This window comes from Hippichthys cyanospilos, chromosome 20 (assembly GCF_059441005.1).
Source record: "Hippichthys cyanospilos isolate Australia breed blue-spotted pipefish chromosome 20, RoL_Hcya_1.0, whole genome shotgun sequence".
Classification (NCBI taxonomy): Eukaryota; Metazoa; Chordata; class Actinopteri; order Syngnathiformes; family Syngnathidae; genus Hippichthys; species Hippichthys cyanospilos.
Window position 1 is genome coordinate 12,538,613 of NC_142388.1, and position 22,745 is coordinate 12,561,357.

Consider the following 22,745-nt stretch of genomic DNA (forward strand, 5'->3'; position numbering starts at 1 on the left):
TAACTGCGGATATATTGGGGTGTACATAGAAATCTAGGAACTGATATCCTACTTCACGGGTTTCAGACTTTGCGGGGGGTTGACAGCCCCCATTAACCACGAAGTAGGAGGGATCACCGTATTTGGAAATCTTATGTTTGAAGCAGAAGATTAGTTTTTTTAGATTTGTTTTTCTAAACATTTTGATAATTACATTTAATGTCTTCATCACTTCAATTTTATCCAATGCATTGCCATCTACTGGCCAGTTGCCACTGCTCTTCTCACCATTTTCATGAGTAGTATGCATCTTGCTGCACGATACCTTCAAAGCAATTGTATATACAAAGCAAAAACATACATTTTTCCAAAAGTTTATCTCGTTGAATGGTATCAAAGGCAGCAGTGAGGTCAAGTAATAATAATGTGTAAAAATGAATTGTTTGTGTCCATAGCTCGAAAATTCATCTAAAGTTGCAAAGACCCCCAGGTTCAATGCTGAGTCTTTTCAGTAAGGGTCAACTTACGGTTGCCTGAAAGTATATCTGTGGTGCTCAGAAGGATAAAAATATATTGCATCAAGGAAAATGCAGCCAAATTGCTGAGTAGTTTTTGTTTGTTTTATTTTTGCTGGTTGTTATAATACCTTGAGGAAGCTTTTTGTCAAGACATGCATACAGTCAGAATTGCAAACCGGGGGAAGAAACGTAACACAACATTGTTGGCAGCTTTGGATTCATCGTCTCCATTTCAGTGTGGCATTTTCTTGGTCAATTTTAGACGGATCTGTGTCAGTTCCACAATTTTCCAGAGTCAATGCTGATACTGAATAGTACAGAAGTATTGACTCTGGAAGTTTGCGAGTTTGACTCAGAATCTGACAAAGAAAACACCGTGAATGAAAGGTTGTTCAATCTATCAGTATTGACTTCAAAATTGTGAGACTGATTCAGATTAGTCAGAATCTGACCATGTAAATGCTGGAAGTTGGATCAACGGACAATGGGAAGAAAGATCAACCCGGCAAAGCACGAGATCTTTTTCCTTTTGGCTGTTGCACACCTGCATACAGGAAGGTTCATAACATAAGAGGAAATAGGAGAAATCACTCTCAGCTTTCAAAGAATTGTTTAACAGAAACAAAATAGAGATGAAAAGAGTACAAATGTGGCTTGAGATGAGTTTTGAAAATGGACAGAAGATCCTTGTCAGACATTGAACAGGTCATTTCAAATGTATTTTATGTTCTTCAACTCAGCAAAATTACGTTGTATGCTACTTGTGATGAGGCCTATATTTGATGTAAATTGTCATGTATCTTGTGCTTTTTTTTAGCGTCAGTGGACATGGTTCTCAACATCCGCACAATCAACAATGAGTCAAGCGAGCTCATTAATAGTCTAAGAGAAGCTGTTGAAAATACCTCTTTGCCATTCAACATCAATAATGATTTAAAACTGACAAGGTTCAATTTGACCACAGGTAAATGTATTTTACGTGTATCAGCTCCTATTAAAACACGCCTGGCCTTGGAGTTTTTCAATGCTCTGTTAGTTAATTAATCAACAATGTGATGTCATTTGTTTCCAGCATGCTTTACAGACTTTAATGGCCAGGATCAGTGTCAGTGTGAGGAGAAATATTCATGGCCATGTGACCTCTGTGAAATGTATGGTTCATGTAGCAATTCCAGTTCCCAAAGTTGTGACTGCATCAAAATAATTCCTTCAGATGGGCAGCATTGTGAACTAGGTAAGAACATCTCCTTAGACCAGTGGTTCTTAACCTTGTTGGAGGCACTGAACCCCACCAGTTTCATATGCTCATTCACGGAACCCTTCTTTAGTAAAAAAAAAAAAAAAATATCTGATTATTTTTTTTTTTTACTGGTGCACAAAATGTATTGTGCATTAATATCACCTTGTTCAAATAACAAAACCAACACAGTGCATGGTAGGAAATGTCAGAGCAGGACGCTTTCAATGACTGTGCCCACTAACTGCAGACTAGACTGAGGGGTGGACCTCTGCGGCGGAGGCTCCACCGAACCCCTGAGACCGACTCACCGAACCCCTAGGGTTCGATCGAACCCAGGTTAAGAAGCACTGATTTAGATGATCAACTTGACTGCAGCTGTTACTTTTTTTTTTAATTGTGAAAACAGTCTGCCATTAGATCGAAGACAAGTCTCTTACACCAGGACTATTTCTGAATCGGAGAAAAAGTATTTGATGAACCCTCAGCGCTTTACAAACAGTTCAGAGTTTACACTGCAGCGGCATGGTTCGGCGGTAGAGTGGTCGTCTCCCAGTTGGGAGGCTGTGGATTCGATCCCCCGAGCATCAAAACCATGTCCAAGTGTCCTTGAGCAAGACACTGAACCCTCAGTTACATCTGATGGTAAATGACTAGTTAGTGTAAAGCGCTTTGAGTACCCAAGGTAGAAAATAAGTGAAAATCCAAGTCCATTGCCTCTTTCCCCCTCAGATAAAAATGTGTCAAACTCTCCTGTAATCCCAATATCTCCTGTAATCCCATTGACAAAAAGAACAATAGAAAGCAAATGGATGGATAAAAATGAACATAAACCTTTTTTTACTTTTAATATAATGAAATTTAAATATGTTTTTGAATTTGCTCCACAGGCGTCAACCCATGTCCACGAACACTTGAAGGTATTGTATAAAAACCTTTGTCCACTGTTCCCAATGTCATGTTATTCAGTCTTCGAAGCAAATATGGTTCATTGCTGAGTCTTTTGAGTAAGGGTCAAGTTACGATTGCCTGGAAGTAGTAAGGGTCAAGTTACGGTTGCCTGAAAGTATATCTGTGGTGCTCAGAAGGAAAAAAAAAAATTGCATTGAGGAAAATGCAGCCAAATATTCAAGCAGCTTTTGTTTTTGTTTTGCTGGTTGTGAAAATACCTTGAGGAAGCTTTTTGTCAAGACATGCTTACAGTCAGAATTGTAAACACGGGGCAGAAACGTAACACAACATTGTTGACAGCTTTGCATTCATTGTCTCCAATTCAGTGTGTGGCATTTTCTCTGTCACATTTTGACAGATTTGTGTCAGTTCCACAATTTTCCAGAGTCAATGCTGATACTGTATAGTACAGAAGTATTGACTCTGGAAGTTTGCGAGTTTGACTCAGAATCTGACCAAGAAAATGCCGCAAATCAAACGTTGTTCAATCTATCAGTATTGACTGAAAAATTGTGAGACTGATTCAGATTAGTCAGAATCTGACCATATAAATGCTGTAAATTGGATCAACGGACAATGGCAAGAAAGATCAACCCGGCAAAGCACAAGATCTTTTTCCCTTTGGCTGTTACACACCCGTATACAGGAAGGTTCATAACATAAGAGGAGGAAGAAGAAATCACTCTCAGCTTTCAAAGAATTGTTTAAAAGAACCAAAATAGAGCTAACACAAATGAGATGCGTTTTGAAAATGGACAGAAGATCCTTGTCAGTAAGTGATGAGGCCTACATTTGATGTAAATTGTCATGTATCTTGTGCTTTTTTTTAGCGTCAGTGGACATGGTTCTCAACATCCGCACAATCAACAATGAGTCAAGCGAGCTCATTAATAGTCTAAGAGAAGCTGTTGAAAATACCTCTTTGCCATTCAACATCAATAATGATTTAAAACTGACAAGGTTCAATTTGACCACAGGTAAATGTATTTTACGTGTATCAGCTCCTATTAAAACACGCCTGGCCTTGGAGTTTTTCAATGCTCTGTTAGTTAATTAATCAACAATGTGATGTCATTTGTTTCCAGCATGCTTTACAGACTTTAATGGCCAGGATCAGTGTCAGTGTGAGGAGAAATATTCATGGCCATGTGACCTCTGTGAAATGTATGGTTCATGTAGCAATTCCAGTTCCCAAAGTTGTGACTGCATCAAAATAATTCCTTCAGATGGGCAGCATTGTGAACTAGGTAAGAACATCTCCTTAGACCAGTGGTTCTTAACCTTGTTGGAGGCACTGAACCCCACCAGTTTCATATGCTCATTCACGGAATCCTTCTTTAGTAAAAAAAAATAATTAATATCTGATTATTTTTTTTTTTTTACTGGTGCACAAAATGTATTGTGCATTAAAATCACCTTGTTCAAATAACAAAACCAACACAGTGCATGGTAGGAAATGTCAGAGCAGGACGCTTTCAATGACTGTGCCCACTAACTGCAGACTAGACTGAGGGGTGGACCTCTGCGGCGGAGGCTCCACCGAACCCCTGGGACCGACTCACCGAACCCCTAGGGTTCGATCGAACCCAGGTTAAGAAGCACTGATTTAGATGATCAACTTGACTGCAGCTGTTACTTTTTTTTTTAATTGTAAAACAGTCTGCCATTAGATCGAAGACAAGTCTCTTACACCAGGACTATTTCTGCATCGGAGAAAAAGTATTTGATGAACCCTCAGCGCTTTACAAACAGTTCAGAGTTTACACTGCAGCGGCATGGTTCGGCGGTAGAGTGGTCGTCTCCCAGTTGGGAGGCTGTGGATTCGATCCCCCGAGCATCAAAACCATGTCCAAGTGTCCTTGAGCAAGACACTGAACCCTCAGTTACATCTGATGGTAAATGACTAGTTAGTGTAAAGCGCTTTGAGTACCCAAGGTAGAAAATAAGTGAAAATCCAAGTCCATTGCCTCTTTCCCCCTCAGATAAAAATGTGTCAAACTCTCCTGTAATCCCAATATCTCCTGTAATCCCATTGACAAAAAGAACAATAGAAAGCAAATGGATGGATAAAAATGAACATAAACCTTTTTTTACTTTTAATATAATGAAATTTAAATATGTTTTTGAATTTGCTCCACAGGCGTCAACCCATGTCCACGAACACTTGAAGGTATTGTATAAAAACCTTTGTCCACTGTTCCCAATGTCATGTTATTCAGTCTTCGAAGCAAATATGGTTCAATGCTGAGTCTTTTGAGTAAGGGTCAAGTTACGATTGCCTGGAAGTAGTAAGGGTCAAGTTACGGTTGCCTGAAAGTATATCTGTGGTGCTCAGAAGGAAAAAAAAAAATTGCATTGAGGAAAATGCAGCCAAATATTCAAGCAGCTTTTGTTTTTGTTTTGCTGGTTGTGAAAATACCTTGAGGAAGCTTTTTGTCAAGACATGCTTACAGTCAGAATTGTAAACACGGGGCAGAAACGTAACACAACATTGTTGACAGCTTTGCATTCATTGTCTCCAATTCAGTGTGTGGCATTTTCTCGGTCACATTTTGACAGATTTGTGTCAGTTCCACAATTTTCCAGAGTCAATGCTGATACTGAATAGTACAGAAGTATTGACTCTGGAAGTTTGCGAGTTTGACTCAGAATCTGACCAAGAAAATGCCGCAAATCAAACGTTGTTCAATCTATCAGTATTGACTGAAAAATTGTGAGACTGATTCAGATTAGTCAGAATCTGACCATATAAATGCTGTAAATTGGATCAACGGACAATGGGAAGAAAGATCAACCCGGCAAAGCACAAGATCTTTTTCCCTTTGGCTGTTACACACCCGTATACAGGAAGGTTCATAACATAAGAGGAGGAAGAAGAAATCACTCTCAGCTTTCAAAGAATTGTTTAAAAGAACCAAAATAGAGCTAACACAAATGAGATGCGTTTTGAAAATGGACAGAAGATCCTTGTCAGTAAGTGATGAGGCCTACATTTGATGTAAATTGTCATGTATCTTGTGCTTTTTTTTAGCGTCAGTGGACATGGTTCTCAACATCCGCACAATCAACAATGAGTCAAGCGAGCTCATTAATAGTCTAAGAGAAGCTGTTGAAAATACCTCTTTGCCATTCAACATCAATAATGATTTAAAACTGACAAGGTTCAATTTGACCACAGGTAAATGTATTTTACGTGTATCAGCTCCTATTAAAACACGCCTGGCCTTGGAGTTTTTCAATGCTCTGTTAGTTAATTAATCAACAATGTGATGTCATTTGTTTCCAGCATGCTTTACAGACTTTAATGGCCAGGATCAGTGTCAGTGTGAGGAGAAATATTCATGGCCATGTGACCTCTGTGAAATGTATGGTTCATGTAGCAATTCCAGTTCCCAAAGTTGTGACTGCATCAAAATAATTCCTTCAGATGGGCAGCATTGTGAACTAGGTAAGAACATCTCCTTAGACCAGTGGTTCTTAACCTTGTTGGAGGCACTGAACCCCACCAGTTTCATATGCTCATTCACGGAATCCTTCTTTAGTAAAAAAAAATAATTAATATCTGATTATTTTTTTTTTTTACTGGTGCACAAAATGTATTGTGCATTAAAATCACCTTGTTCAAATAACAAAACCAACACAGTGCATGGTAGGAAATGTCAGAGCAGGACGCTTTCAATGACTGTGCCCACTAACTGCAGACTAGACTGAGGGGTGGACCTCTGCGGCGGAGGCTCCACCGAACCCCTGGGACCGACTCACCGAACCCCTAGGGTTCGATCGAACCCAGGTTAAGAAGCACTGATTTAGATGATCAACTTGACTGCAGCTGTTACTTTTTTTTTTAATTGTAAAACAGTCTGCCATTAGATCGAAGACAAGTCTCTTACACCAGGACTATTTCTGCATCGGAGAAAAAGTATTTGATGAACCCTCAGCGCTTTACAAACAGTTCAGAGTTTACACTGCAGCGGCATGGTTCGGCGGTAGAGTGGTCGTCTCCCAGTTGGGAGGCTGTGGATTCGATCCCCCGAGCATCAAAACCATGTCCAAGTGTCCTTGAGCAAGACACTGAACCCTCAGTTACATCTGATGGTAAATGACTAGTTAGTGTAAAGCGCTTTGAGTACCCAAGGTAGAAAATAAGTGAAAATCCAAGTCCATTGCCTCTTTCCCCCTCAGATAAAAATGTGTCAAACTCTCCTGTAATCCCAATATCTCCTGTAATCCCATTGACAAAAAGAACAATAGAAAGCAAATGGATGGATAAAAATGAACATAAACCTTTTTTTACTTTTAATATAATGAAATTTAAATATGTTTTTGAATTTGCTCCACAGGCGTCAACCCATGTCCACGAACACTTGAAGGTATTGTATAAAAACCTTTGTCCACTGTTCCCAATGTCATGTTATTCAGTCTTCGAAGCAAATATGGTTCAATGCTGAGTCTTTTGAGTAAGGGTCAAGTTACGATTGCCTGGAAGTAGTAAGGGTCAAGTTACGGTTGCCTGAAAGTATATCTGTGGTGCTCAGAAGGAAAAAAAAAAATTGCATTGAGGAAAATGCAGCCAAATATTCAAGCAGCTTTTGTTTTTGTTTTGCTGGTTGTGAAAATACCTTGAGGAAGCTTTTTGTCAAGACATGCTTACAGTCAGAATTGTAAACACGGGGCAGAAACGTAACACAACATTGTTGACAGCTTTGCATTCATTGTCTCCAATTCAGTGTGTGGCATTTTCTCGGTCACATTTTGACAGATTTGTGTCAGTTCCACAATTTTCCAGAGTCAATGCTGATACTGAATAGTACAGAAGTATTGACTCTGGAAGTTTGCGAGTTTGACTCAGAATCTGACCAAGAAAATGCCGCAAATCAAACGTTGTTCAATCTATCAGTATTGACTGAAAAATTGTGAGACTGATTCAGATTAGTCAGAATCTGACCATATAAATGCTGTAAATTGGATCAACGGACAATGGGAAGAAAGATCAACCCGGCAAAGCACAAGATCTTTTTCCCTTTGGCTGTTACACACCCGTATACAGGAAGGTTCATAACATAAGAGGAGGAAGAAGAAATCACTCTCAGCTTTCAAAGAATTGTTTAAAAGAACCAAAATAGAGCTAACACAAATGAGATGCGTTTTGAAAATGGACAGAAGATCCTTGTCAGTAAGTGATGAGGCCTACATTTGATGTAAATTGTCATGTATCTTGTGCTTTTTTTTAGCGTCAGTGGACATGGTTCTCAACATCCGCACAATCAACAATGAGTCAAGCGAGCTCATTAATAGTCTAAGAGAAGCTGTTGAAAATACCTCTTTGCCATTCAACATCAATAATGATTTAAAACTGACAAGGTTCAATTTGACCACAGGTAAATGTATTTTACGTGTATCAGCTCCTATTAAAACACGCCTGGCCTTGGAGTTTTTCAATGCTCTGTTAGTTAATTAATCAACAATGTGATGTCATTTGTTTCCAGCATGCTTTACAGACTTTAATGGCCAGGATCAGTGTCAGTGTGAGGAGAAATATTCATGGCCATGTGACTTCTGTGAAATGTATGGTTCATGTAGCAATTCCAGTTCCCAAAGTTGTGACTGCATCAAAATAATTCCTTCAGATGGGCAGCATTGTGAACTAGGTAAGAACATCTCCTTAGACCAGTGGTTCTTAACCTTGTTGGAGGCACTGAACCCCACCAGTTTCATATGCTCATTCACGGAACCCTTCTTTAGTAAAAAAAAATAATTAATATCTGATTATTTTTTTTTTTACTGGTGCACAAAATGTATTGTGCATTAATATCACCTTGTTCAAATAACAAAACCAACACAGTGCATGGTAGGAAATGTCAGAGCAGGACGCTTTCAATGACTGTGCCCACTAACTGCAGACTAGACTGAGGGGTGGACCTCTGCGGCGGAGGCTCCACCGAACCCCTGGGACCGACTCACCGAACCCCTAGGGTTCGATCGAACCCAGGTTAAGAAGCACTGATTTAGATGATCAACTTGACTGCAGCTGTTACTTTTTTTTTTAATTGTGAAAACAGTCTGCCATTAGATCGAAGACAAGTCTCTTACACCAGGACTATTTCTGCATCGGAGAAAAAGTATTTGATGAACCCTCAGCGGTTTACAAACAGTTCAGAGTTTACACTGCAGCGGCATGGTTCGGCGGTAGAGTGGTCGTCTCCCAGTTGGGAGGCTGTGGATTCGATCCCCCGAGCATCAAAACCATGTCCAAGTGTCCTTGAGCAAGACACTGAACCCTCAGTTACATCTGATGGTAAATGACTAGTTAGTGTAAAGCGCTTTGAGTACCCAAGGTAGAAAATAAGTGAAAATCCAAGTCCATTGCCTCTTTCCCCCTCAGATAAAAATGTGTCAAACTCTCCTGTAATCCCAATATCTCCTGTAATCCCATTGACAAAAAGAACAATAGAAAGCAAATGGATGGATAAAAATGAACATAAACCTTTTTTTACTTTTAATATAATGAAATTTAAATATGTTTTTGAATTTGCTCCACAGGCGTCAACCCATGTCCACGAACACTTGAAGGTATTGTATAAAAACCTTTGTCCACTGTTCCCAATGTCATGTTATTCAGTCTTCGAAGCAAATATGGTTCAATGCTGAGTCTTTTGAGTAAGGGTCAAGTTACGATTGCCTGGAAGTAGTAAGGGTCAAGTTACGGTTGCCTGAAAGTATATCTGTGGTGCTCAGAAGGAAAAAAAAAAATTGCATTGAGGAAAATGCAGCCAAATATTCAAGCAGCTTTTGTTTTTGTTTTGCTGGTTGTGAAAATACCTTGAGGAAGCTTTTTGTCAAGACATGCTTACAGTCAGAATTGTAAACACGGGGCAGAAACGTAACACAACATTGTTGACAGCTTTGCATTCATTGTCTCCAATTCAGTGTGTGGCATTTTCTCGGTCACATTTTGACAGATTTGTGTCAGTTCCACAATTTTCCAGAGTCAATGCTGATACTGAATAGTACAGAAGTATTGACTCTGGAAGTTTGCGAGTTTGACTCAGAATCTGACCAAGAAAATGCCGCAAATCAAACGTTGTTCAATCTATCAGTATTGACTGAAAAATTGTGAGACTGATTCAGATTAGTCAGAATCTGACCATATAAATGCTGTAAATTGGATCAACGGACAATGGGAAGAAAGATCAACCCGGCAAAGCACAAGATCTTTTTCCCTTTGGCTGTTACACACCCGTATACAGGAAGGTTCATAACATAAGAGGAGGAAGAAGAAATCACTCTCAGCTTTCAAAGAATTGTTTAAAAGAACCAAAATAGAGCTAACACAAATGAGATGCGTTTTGAAAATGGACAGAAGATCCTTGTCAGTAAGTGATGAGGCCTACATTTGATGTAAATTGTCATGTATCTTGTGCTTTTTTTTTAGCGTCAGTGGACATGGTTCTCAACATCCGCACAATCAACAATGAGTCAAGCGAGCTCATTAATAGTCTAAGAGAAGCTGTTGAAAATACCTCTTTGCCATTCAACATCAATAATGATTTAAAACTGACAAGGTTCAATTTGACCACAGGTAAATGTATTTTACGTGTATCAGCTCCTATTAAAACACGCCTGGCCTTGGAGTTTTTCAATGCTCTGTTAGTTAATTAATCAACAATGTGATGTCATTTGTTTCCAGCATGCTTTACAGACTTTAATGGCCAGGATCAGTGTCAGTGTGAGGAGAAATATTCATGGCCATGTGACCTCTGTGAAATGTATGGTTCATGTAGCAATTCCAGTTCCCAAAGTTGTGACTGCATCAAAATAATTCCTTCAGATGGGCAGCATTGTGAACTAGGTAAGAACATCTCCTTAGACCAGTGGTTCTTAACCTTGTTGGAGGCACTGAACCCCACCAGTTTCATATGCTCATTCACGGAATCCTTCTTTAGTAAAAAAAAATAATTAATATCTGATTATTTTTTTTTTTTACTGGTGCACAAAATGTATTGTGCATTAATATCACCTTGTTCAAATAACAAAACCAACACAGTGCATGGTAGGAAATGTCAGAGCAGGACGCTTTCAATGACTGTGCCCACTAACTGCAGACTAGACTGAGGGGTGGACCTCTGCGGCGGAGGCTCCACCGAACCCCTGGGACCGACTCACCGAACCCCTAGGGTTCGATCGAACCCAGGTTAAGAAGCACTGATTTAGATGATCAACTTGACTGCAGCTGTTACTTTTTTTTTAATTGTAAAACAGTCTGCCATTAGATCGAAGACAAGTCTCTTACACCAGGACTATTTCTGCATCGGAGAAAAAGTATTTGATGAACCCTCAGCGCTTTACAAACAGTTCAGAGTTTACACTGCAGCGGCAAGGTTCGGCGGTAGAGTGGTCGTCTCCCAGTTGGGAGGCTGTGGATTCGATCCCCCGAGCATCAAAACCATGTCCAAGTGTCCTTGAGCAAGACACTGAACCCTCAGTTACATCTGATGGTAAATGACTAGTTAGTGTAAAGCGCTTTGAGTACCCAAGGTAGAAAATAAGTGAAAATCCAAGTCCATTGCCTCTTTCCCCCTCAGATAAAAATGTGTCAAACTCTCCTGTAATCCCAATATCTCCTGTAATCCCATTGACAAAAAGAACAATAGAAAGCAAATGGATGGATAAAAATGAACATAAACCTTTTTTTACTTTTAATATAATGAAATTTAAATATGTTTTTGAATTTGCTCCACAGGCGTCAACCCATGTCCACGAACACTTGAAGGTATTGTATAAAAACCTTTGTCCACTGTTCCCAATGTCATGTTATTCAGTCTTCGAAGCAAATATGGTTCAATGCTGAGTCTTTTGAGTAAGGGTCAAGTTACGATTGCCTGGAAGTAGTAAGGGTCAAGTTACGGTTGCCTGAAAGTATATCTGTGGTGCTCAGAAGGAAAAAAAAAAATTGCATTGAGGAAAATGCAGCCAAATATTCAAGCAGCTTTTGTTTTTGTTTTGCTGGTTGTGAAAATACCTTGAGGAAGCTTTTTGTCAAGACATGCTTACAGTCAGAATTGTAAACACGGGGCAGAAACGTAACACAACATTGTTGACAGCTTTGCATTCATTGTCTCCAATTCAGTGTGTGGCATTTTCTCGGTCACATTTTGACAGATTTGTGTCAGTTCCACAATTTTCCAGAGTCAATGCTGATACTGAATAGTACAGAAGTATTGACTCTGGAAGTTTGCGAGTTTGACTCAGAATCTGACCAAGAAAATGCCGCAAATCAAACGTTGTTCAATCTATCAGTATTGACTGAAAAATTGTGAGACTGATTCAGATTAGTCAGAATCTGACCATATAAATGCTGTAAATTGGATCAACGGACAATGGGAAGAAAGATCAACCCGGCAAAGCACAAGATCTTTTTCCCTTTGGCTGTTACACACCCGTATACAGGAAGGTTCATAACATAAGAGGAGGAAGAAGAAATCACTCTCAGCTTTCAAAGAATTGTTTAAAAGAACCAAAATAGAGCTAACACAAATGAGATGCGTTTTGAAAATGGACAGAAGATCCTTGTCAGTAAGTGATGAGGCCTACATTTGATGTAAATTGTCATGTATCTTGTGCTTTTTTTTAGCGTCAGTGGACATGGTTCTCAACATCCGCACAATCAACAATGAGTCAAGCGAGCTCATTAATAGTCTAAGAGAAGCTGTTGAAAATACCTCTTTGCCATTCAACATCAATAATGATTTAAAACTGACAAGGTTCAATTTGACCACAGGTAAATGTATTTTACGTGTATCAGCTCCTATTAAAACACGCCTGGCCTTGGAGTTTTTCAATGCTCTGTTAGTTAATTAATCAACAATGTGATGTCATTTGTTTCCAGCATGCTTTACAGACTTTAATGGCCAGGATCAGTGTCAGTGTGAGGAGAAATATTCATGGCCATGTGACCTCTGTGAAATGTATGGTTCATGTAGCAATTCCAGTTCCCAAAGTTGTGACTGCATCAAAATAATTCCTTCAGATGGGCAGCATTGTGAACTAGGTAAGAACATCTCCTTAGACCAGTGGTTCTTAACCTTGTTGGAGGCACTGAACCCCACCAGTTTCATATGCTCATTCACGGAATCCTTCTTTAGTAAAAAAAAATAATTAATATCTGATTATTTTTTTTTTTTACTGGTGCACAAAATGTATTGTGCATTAAAATCACCTTGTTCAAATAACAAAACCAACACAGTGCATGGTAGGAAATGTCAGAGCAGGACGCTTTCAATGACTGTGCCCACTAACTGCAGACTAGACTGAGGGGTGGACCTCTGCGGCGGAGGCTCCACCGAACCCCTGGGACCGACTCACCGAACCCCTAGGGTTCGATCGAACCCAGGTTAAGAAGCACTGATTTAGATGATCAACTTGACTGCAGCTGTTACTTTTTTTTTTAATTGTAAAACAGTCTGCCATTAGATCGAAGACAAGTCTCTTACACCAGGACTATTTCTGCATCGGAGAAAAAGTATTTGATGAACCCTCAGCGCTTTACAAACAGTTCAGAGTTTACACTGCAGCGGCATGGTTCGGCGGTAGAGTGGTCGTCTCCCAGTTGGGAGGCTGTGGATTCGATCCCCCGAGCATCAAAACCATGTCCAAGTGTCCTTGAGCAAGACACTGAACCCTCAGTTACATCTGATGGTAAATGACTAGTTAGTGTAAAGCGCTTTGAGTACCCAAGGTAGAAAATAAGTGAAAATCCAAGTCCATTGCCTCTTTCCCCCTCAGATAAAAATGTGTCAAACTCTCCTGTAATCCCAATATCTCCTGTAATCCCATTGACAAAAAGAACAATAGAAAGCAAATGGATGGATAAAAATGAACATAAACCTTTTTTTACTTTTAATATAATGAAATTTAAATATGTTTTTGAATTTGCTCCACAGGCGTCAACCCATGTCCACGAACACTTGAAGGTATTGTATAAAAACCTTTGTCCACTGTTCCCAATGTCATGTTATTCAGTCTTCGAAGCAAATATGGTTCAATGCTGAGTCTTTTGAGTAAGGGTCAAGTTACGATTGCCTGGAAGTAGTAAGGGTCAAGTTACGGTTGCCTGAAAGTATATCTGTGGTGCTCAGAAGGAAAAAAAAAAATTGCATTGAGGAAAATGCAGCCAAATATTCAAGCAGCTTTTGTTTTTGTTTTGCTGGTTGTGAAAATACCTTGAGGAAGCTTTTTGTCAAGACATGCTTACAGTCAGAATTGTAAACACGGGGCAGAAACGTAACACAACATTGTTGACAGCTTTGCATTCATTGTCTCCAATTCAGTGTGTGGCATTTTCTCGGTCACATTTTGACAGATTTGTGTCAGTTCCACAATTTTCCAGAGTCAATGCTGATACTGAATAGTACAGAAGTATTGACTCTGGAAGTTTGCGAGTTTGACTCAGAATCTGACCAAGAAAATGCCGCAAATCAAACGTTGTTCAATCTATCAGTATTGACTGAAAAATTGTGAGACTGATTCAGATTAGTCAGAATCTGACCATATAAATGCTGTAAATTGGATCAACGGACAATGGGAAGAAAGATCAACCCGGCAAAGCACAAGATCTTTTTCCCTTTGGCTGTTACACACCCGTATACAGGAAGGTTCATAACATAAGAGGAGGAAGAAGAAATCACTCTCAGCTTTCAAAGAATTGTTTAAAAGAACCAAAATAGAGCTAACACAAATGAGATGCGTTTTGAAAATGGACAGAAGATCCTTGTCAGTAAGTGATGAGGCCTACATTTGATGTAAATTGTCATGTATCTTGTGCTTTTTTTTAGCGTCAGTGGACATGGTTCTCAACATCCGCACAATCAACAATGAGTCAAGCGAGCTCATTAATAGTCTAAGAGAAGCTGTTGAAAATACCTCTTTGCCATTCAACATCAATAATGATTTAAAACTGACAAGGTTCAATTTGACCACAGGTAAATGTATTTTACGTGTATCAGCTCCTATTAAAACACGCCTGGCCTTGGAGTTTTTCAATGCTCTGTTAGTTAATTAATCAACAATGTGATGTCATTTGTTTCCAGCATGCTTTACAGACTTTAATGGCCAGGATCAGTGTCAGTGTGAGGAGAAATATTCATGGCCATGTGACTTCTGTGAAATGTATGGTTCATGTAGCAATTCCAGTTCCCAAAGTTGTGACTGCATCAAAATAATTCCTTCAGATGGGCAGCATTGTGAACTAGGTAAGAACATCTCCTTAGACCAGTGGTTCTTAACCTTGTTGGAGGCACTGAACCCCACCAGTTTCATATGCTCATTCACGGAACCCTTCTTTAGTAAAAAAAAATAATTAATATCTGATTATTTTTTTTTTTACTGGTGCACAAAATGTATTGTGCATTAATATCACCTTGTTCAAATAACAAAACCAACACAGTGCATGGTAGGAAATGTCAGAGCAGGACGCTTTCAATGACTGTGCCCACTAACTGCAGACTAGACTGAGGGGTGGACCTCTGCGGCGGAGGCTCCACCGAACCCCTGGGACCGACTCACCGAACCCCTAGGGTTCGATCGAACCCAGGTTAAGAAGCACTGATTTAGATGATCAACTTGACTGCAGCTGTTACTTTTTTTTTTAATTGTGAAAACAGTCTGCCATTAGATCGAAGACAAGTCTCTTACACCAGGACTATTTCTGCATCGGAGAAAAAGTATTTGATGAACCCTCAGCGGTTTACAAACAGTTCAGAGTTTACACTGCAGCGGCATGGTTCGGCGGTAGAGTGGTCGTCTCCCAGTTGGGAGGCTGTGGATTCGATCCCCCGAGCATCAAAACCATGTCCAAGTGTCCTTGAGCAAGACACTGAACCCTCAGTTACATCTGATGGTAAATGACTAGTTAGTGTAAAGCGCTTTGAGTACCCAAGGTAGAAAATAAGTGAAAATCCAAGTCCATTGCCTCTTTCCCCCTCAGATAAAAATGTGTCAAACTCTCCTGTAATCCCAATATCTCCTGTAATCCCATTGACAAAAAGAACAATAGAAAGCAAATGGATGGATAAAAATGAACATAAACCTTTTTTTACTTTTAATATAATGAAATTTAAATATGTTTTTGAATTTGCTCCACAGGCGTCAACCCATGTCCACGAACACTTGAAGGTATTGTATAAAAACCTTTGTCCACTGTTCCCAATGTCATGTTATTCAGTCTTCGAAGCAAATATGGTTCAATGCTGAGTCTTTTGAGTAAGGGTCAAGTTACGATTGCCTGGAAGTAGTAAGGGTCAAGTTACGGTTGCCTGAAAGTATATCTGTGGTGCTCAGAAGGAAAAAAAAAAATTGCATTGAGGAAAATGCAGCCAAATATTCAAGCAGCTTTTGTTTTTGTTTTGCTGGTTGTGAAAATACCTTGAGGAAGCTTTTTGTCAAGACATGCTTACAGTCAGAATTGTAAACACGGGGCAGAAACGTAACACAACATTGTTGACAGCTTTGCATTCATTGTCTCCAATTCAGTGTGTGGCATTTTCTCGGTCACATTTTGACAGATTTGTGTCAGTTCCACAATTTTCCAGAGTCAATGCTGATACTGAATAGTACAGAAGTATTGACTCTGGAAGTTTGCGAGTTTGACTCAGAATCTGACCAAGAAAATGCCGCAAATCAAACGTTGTTCAATCTATCAGTATTGACTGAAAAATTGTGAGACTGATTCAGATTAGTCAGAATCTGACCATATAAATGCTGTAAATTGGATCAACGGACAATGGGAAGAAAGATCAACCCGGCAAAGCACAAGATCTTTTTCCCTTTGGCTGTTACACACCCGTATACAGGAAGGTTCATAACATAAGAGGAGGAAGAAGAAATCACTCTCAGCTTTCAAAGAATTGTTTAAAAGAACCAAAATAGAGCTAACACAAATGAGATGCGTTTTGAAAATGGACAGAAGATCCTTGTCAGTAAGTGATGAGGCCTACATTTGATGTAAATTGTCATGTATCTTGTGCTTTTTTTTAGCGTCAGTGGACATGGTTCTCAACATCCGCACAATCAACAATGAGTCAAGCGAGCTCATTAATAGTCTAAGAGAAGCTGTTGAAAATACCTCTTTGCCATTCAACATCAATAATGATTTAAAACTGACAAGGTTCAATTTGACCACAGGTAAATGTATTTTACGTGTATCAGCTCCTATTAAAACACGCCTGGCCTTGGAGTTTTTCAATGCTCTGTTAGTTAATTAATCAACAATGTGATGTCATTTGTTTCCAGCATGCTTTACAGACTTTAATGGCCAGGATCAGTGTCAGTGTGAGGAGAAATATTCATGGCCATGTGACCTCTGTGAAATGTATGGTTCATGTAGCAATTCCAGTTCCCAAAGTTGTGACTGCATCAAAATAATTCCTTCAGATGGGCAGCATTGTGAACTAGGTAAGAACATCTCCTTAGACCAGTGGTTCTTAACCTTGTTGGAGGCACTGAACCCCACCAGTTTCATATGCTCATTCACGGAACCCTTCTTTAGTAAAAAAAAATAATTAATATCTGATTGTTTTTTTTTTACTGGTGCACAAAATGTATTGTGCATTAAAATCACCTTGTTCAAATAACAAAACCAACACAGTGCATGGTAGGAAATGTCAGAGCAGGACGCTTTCAATGACTGTGCCCACTAACTGCAGACTAGACTGAGGGGTGGACCTCTGCGGCGGAGGCTCCACCGAACCCCTGGGACCGACTCACCGAACCCCTAGGGTTCGATCGAACCCAGGTTAAGAAGCACTGATTTAGATGATCAACTTGACTGCAGCTGTTACTTTTTTTTTTTAATTGTAAAACAGTCTGCCATTAGATCGAAGACAAGTCTCTTACACCAGGACTATTTCTGCATCGGAGAAAAAGTATTTGATGAACCCTCAGCGCTTTACAAACAGTTCAGAGTTTACACTGCAGCGGCATGGTTCGGCGGTAGAGTGGTCGTCTCCCAGTTGGGAGGCTGTGGATTCGATCCCCCGAGCATCAAAACCATGTCCAAGTGTCCTTGAGCAAGACACTGAACCCTCAGTTACATCTGATGGTAAATGACTAGTTAGTGTAAAGCGCTTTGAGTACCCAAGGTAGAAAATAAGTGAAAATCCAAGTCCATTGCCTCTTTCCCCCTCAGATAAAAATGTGTCAAACTCTCCTGTAATCCCAATATCTCCTGTAATCCCATTGACAAAAAGAACAATAGAAAGCAAACGGATGGATAAAAATGAACATAAACCTTTTTTTACTTTTAATATAATGAAATTTAAATATGTTTTTGAATTTGCTCCACAGGCGTCAACCCATGTCCACGAACACTTGAAGGTATTGTATAAAAACCTTTGTCCACTGTTCCCAATGTCATGTTATTCAGTCTTCGAAGCAAATATGGTTCAATGCTGAGTCTTTTGAGTAAGGGTCAAGATATGATTGCCTGGAAGTAGTAAGGGTCAAGTTACGGTTGCCTGAAAGTATATCTGTGGTGCTCAGAAGGAAAAAAAAAAATTGCATTGAGGAAAATGCAGCCAAATATTCAAGCAGCTTTTGTTTTTGTTTTGCTGGTTGTGAAAATACCTTGAGGAAGCTTTTTGTCAAGACATGCTTACAGTCAGAATTGTAAACACGGGGCAGAAACGTAACACAACATTGTTGACAGCTTTGCATTCATTGTCTCCAATTCAGTGTGTGGCATTTTCTCGGTCACATTTTGACAGATTTGTGTCAGTTCCACAATTTTCCAGAGTCAATGCTGATACTGAATAGTACAGAAGTATTGACTCTGGAAGTTTGCGAGTTTGACTCAGAATCTGACCAAGAAAATGCCGCAAATCAAACGTTGTTCAATCTATCAGTATTGACTGAAAAATTGTGAGACTGATTCAGATTAATCAGAATCTGACCATATAAATGCTGTAAATTGGATCAACGGACAATGGGAAGAAAGATCAACCCGGCAAAGCACAAGATCTTTTTCCCTTTGGCTGTTACACACCCATATACAGGAAGGTTCATAACATAAGAGGAAGAAGAAGAAATCACTCTCAGCTTTCAAAGAATTGTTTAAAAGAACCAAAATAGAGCTAACACAAATGAGATGCGTTTTGAAAATGGACAGAAGATCCTTGTCAGTAAGTGATGAGGCCTACATTTGATGTAAATTGTCATGTATCTTGTGCTTTTTTTTAGCGTCAGTGGACATGGTTCTCAACATCCGCACAATCAACAATGAGTCAAGCGAGCTCATTAATAGTCTAAGAGAAGCTGTTGAAAATACCTCTTTGCCATTCAACATCAATAATGATTTAAAACTGACAAGGTTCAATTTGACCACAGGTAAATGTATTTTACGTGTATCAGCTCCTATTAAAACACGCCTGGCCTTGGAGTTTTTCAATGCTCTGTTAGTTAATTAATCAACAATGTGATGTCATTTGTTTCCAGCATGCTTTACAGACATTAATGGCCAGGATCAGTGTCAGTGTGAGGAGAAATATTCATGGCCATGTGACTTCTGTGATATGTATGGTTCATGTAGCAATTCCAGTTCGCAAAGTTGTGACTGCATCAAAATAATTCCTTCAGATGGGCAGCATTGTGAACTAGGTAAGTACATCTCCTCAGACACATGCATCAGGATATAACCAGCAATTTGGCTCTTACGTTGGCTAGTAATGATCATGAAATGGTCATGTTTTAAATGTTCACTGTGTTCACTGTGAATAAGAATGATTTTCACGTTGATTCTCCAGATGTCCCAACTCCATGTCTCTCAAGCACAACCTCAACACCCTCAACAACATCATCACCACCAGGACCACCACCATCAAAACAAAGTAAAGTATCTGAGACATACAGTACAGAATTCATGTTTTTCTCTTATCTATAATGTAGCCCCAAGCGGCTACTAGCCAATGTCATTTAACAGAGTGTTGAGCATACTTGGTGTCCTGTTTGTTGCACTTCTGAGTTTTGTGAGTCATTGGTCTCAATAATTAGTTGGTGTGTCCGGTTTTGAGATAACAGCATGGTTAAGTGGTGTGTGGTTGTCTCCCAAGTAGGAGGACATGGGCTCAATCCTTGTCTATTGTGACCATGTCAAAGTTTCCTTGATCATGACAGTGAAAGCCCAGTCACTCATTCTGCTGCATAATCCGCATGTAAATGAGTATGAGTCAGTATAAGGCACTTTTAGTACCTGAAGTAGAAAAGTGCTATTCTGTATCAGTAAAAAGTATTTACTGTTAATAAGCAGGGCTCAAGAGGTAAAGATTAAATTTTGGGTCTATGCTGATTCTTGGCGGAAAAAAAACAAATACTGAATGCCGATTAATCAGAAGATTATTTTTGAAAATGAGAATGAATGAAATACTGTTTGTTTCCTCTCAATTCATTTGAATAGGTGTCAATTATACAGTATGCAGATTTTCTAACAGTACCAATTCCCTTCCAATGGCAAGGGTCAACAGTAAATTCATTGTTTAAAGAGACTCCTGTTCAGTTCATAGAAAGCATTGCGTAGTGCAATTTAAGAAGTTCCAAAGACATTGATTCTTGGAGTTGAAGGGGTGTCATATTTAACACATTTACATTTCACTTTTGTTGCTCAATGTATTTAATATGTGCATGTTAAAAACAACAAAACAAAAATAAAATAAAATAAAATAATGATATGATATAGGTTATATGTAAAGTAGTTGGTCGAGTGGATAGGCGAATTGCTTGCGCTCTGAGACCTTGCGAGATTAGAACGTCACAAGATTTCTCAACCCGGGAAAGCACAAGATCTTTTACCTTTTGGCTGTTATTCACCCGTCTAGAGTGAGGTGCATAGCATCAGAGGAAAAGGCAGAAATCACTCTCAGTCTCCAGAGAATTTATTGGAATAACCAAAATCGAGCTAATAGATACTTACAAAAATGTGTATTTAAAATAAGAATGCTACATACAATACATAGAAATTTGGGTAAAAAAACAAAATGGCATCAGTAAAAGGCTGGCACATATACAAAGACATTAAACAGAAGGTCATTTCGAAGTTGTTCTGTGTTCTCTAACTCTGCCAAATGACGTTGTATGCTACTTTTTTTTTTTTAAGTTATGAGGCCTGTATTTGATGTAAATTGTCATGTATCTTGTGCTTTTTTTTAGTGTCAGTGGACATGGTTCTCAACATCCGCACATTCAACAATGAGCCAAGCGACGTTATTAACAGTCTAAGAGAAGCTGTTGAAAATACCTCATTGCCATTCAACGTCATTAATGATTTAATCCTGACAAGGTTCAATTTGACCACAGGTACCCGTATTTTACAATTATCAGCTCCTTTTAAAACACATGTAGCCTTTGAGTTTTTTAATGATATATTAGTTAATTAATCAATGATGCTGTGTCATTTGTTTCCAGCATGCTTTACAGACTTTAATGGACAGGATCAGTGTCAGTGTGAGGAGGAATATTCATGGCCATGTAAATTCTGTGATATGTATGGTTCATGTAGCAATTCCAGTTCGCAAAGTTGTGACTGCATCAACAAAATTCCTTCAGATGGGCAGCATTGTGAACTAGGTAAGTACATCTCCTCAGACACATGAATCAGGATAAAATACCAATTTGGTTATTATGTTTGCTAGTAATGATCATGAAATGGTCATGTATTAAATGTTCACTGTGAATAAGAATGATTTTCATTTTTTCCACAGATGTGGTGCCTCCATGTGTCTCAAACACAACATCACCACCGACATCAACGTCATCACCAACAACAACAATAACAACAATATCATCAACACAAAGTAAAGTATCTGAGACACTCAGTACAGAATTCAATTCATTTTTCTCTCTTACCTATAATGTAGCTCCTAAAGGGGTACAAGCCAGTGCCTGTTTGTGCCGGTCCCATGCCTGGATAAATACAGATGTTTGTGTCTGGAAGGGCATCCGATGTAGAACTTTTGCCAAATACAGTATATGAATCAATCCTATGACTTCCACATCGGATCGGTTGAGTCCCAAGTAGGTGCTATCTTGAAGGAGTTAGCAATTATCTGGAGTTAAAAGAGTATCTGATAGAGTTATGAGTCTGAGCTAGAAATAGAATGTGCGATGTTCATTGTTGTCAATGGGTATGCCCGACATGTAGGATGCATAGTGGAGAAGGAAAAATTTGTGGTTGGATCTTAATGAAGTGATGCAGAGCATACTCAGGAAAATGATAGTTGTTATTGGTGCAGACGAGAGAACGACCGATATGGTCCATATTCATTTGCAGTCAAAGTGTAAAAATTGACGTAAAAAATTGAACAATGCAAACACTGAAATTCCCTGAAATGCCTAAATTATGTTTATCGAACTACACAAAAAGAAGATAATGGCTCGAACCTGGAAACTGAGATGCATCATCGGCAAAACCAGACATACTCCTATTGGCAATACCACAGAAGTATACCTTGGATCAGTGGTCGCCAACCTTTTGATCACCACGGACCGGTCAACGCCTTAGATTTATATTGGGGACCGGGGAGGGGAGGGGAGGGGAGCGGCGCTTTGAGGCAATACTCGCCTGCCAAAAAATGAAAGTTTCAATGTCGCAATCAAGTGGCCGAGACCGTGTTAAATATTGTGCTGACAATGCTGCGCTATCGTTAGCTTAGCACAGTAACTACGGTTCAACAGCTGTTAAGTGAAGCAAACGCTGCACATACCGGTTGGCCCATGTTCTCGCTTCCGCCTTTCTACAAGCCAGCTGAGTGCTCTTGCTTGGCTCTGTTTTGTATTGAAAGCTCAGCTGGCAGCGTTGGATCGCTCCCGGTGAACGCAAAGCGGCCGCCATGATTCATTCCTGCCCCCTGCGTAAGCTGTTGAATGTTTCCGAAGTTGATTGGCTGTCGCGACGTGAAACGCGAAAAAAGTTAAACAATTTTAATTTCACGCGAAAGGCGAAATTTCACTTCTTGTGACCGTGCGCGGGCATTCACGTCGCTCCATTCGCATCCATCGCGTCACCCGACGCATACACT

The 22,745-nt window shown here is 39.5% G+C and overlaps 1 protein-coding gene across 1 annotated transcript; it reads left to right on the forward strand.

Moving 5' to 3' along the window:
• Positions 1-1,646: 1,646 nt before the first annotated feature.
• On the forward strand, positions 1,647-21,909 carry LOC148407438 (uncharacterized). Its single transcript, XM_088403965.1, has 30 exons — positions 1,647-1,731; positions 2,625-2,654; positions 3,516-3,662; positions 3,771-3,932; positions 4,826-4,855; positions 5,717-5,863; positions 5,972-6,133; positions 7,026-7,055; positions 7,917-8,063; positions 8,172-8,333; positions 9,226-9,255; positions 10,118-10,264; positions 10,373-10,534; positions 11,426-11,455; positions 12,317-12,463; positions 12,572-12,733; positions 13,626-13,655; positions 14,517-14,663; positions 14,772-14,933; positions 15,826-15,855; positions 16,717-16,863; positions 16,972-17,133; positions 18,025-18,054; positions 18,916-19,062; positions 19,171-19,332; positions 19,479-19,562; positions 20,878-21,024; positions 21,133-21,294; positions 21,429-21,542; positions 21,869-21,909. The coding sequence occupies exons 1-30, from the start codon at positions 1,647-1,649 to the stop codon at positions 21,907-21,909; spliced, it is 3,345 nt and encodes a 1,114-aa protein (XP_088260091.1).
• Positions 21,910-22,745: the final 836 nt, after the last annotated feature.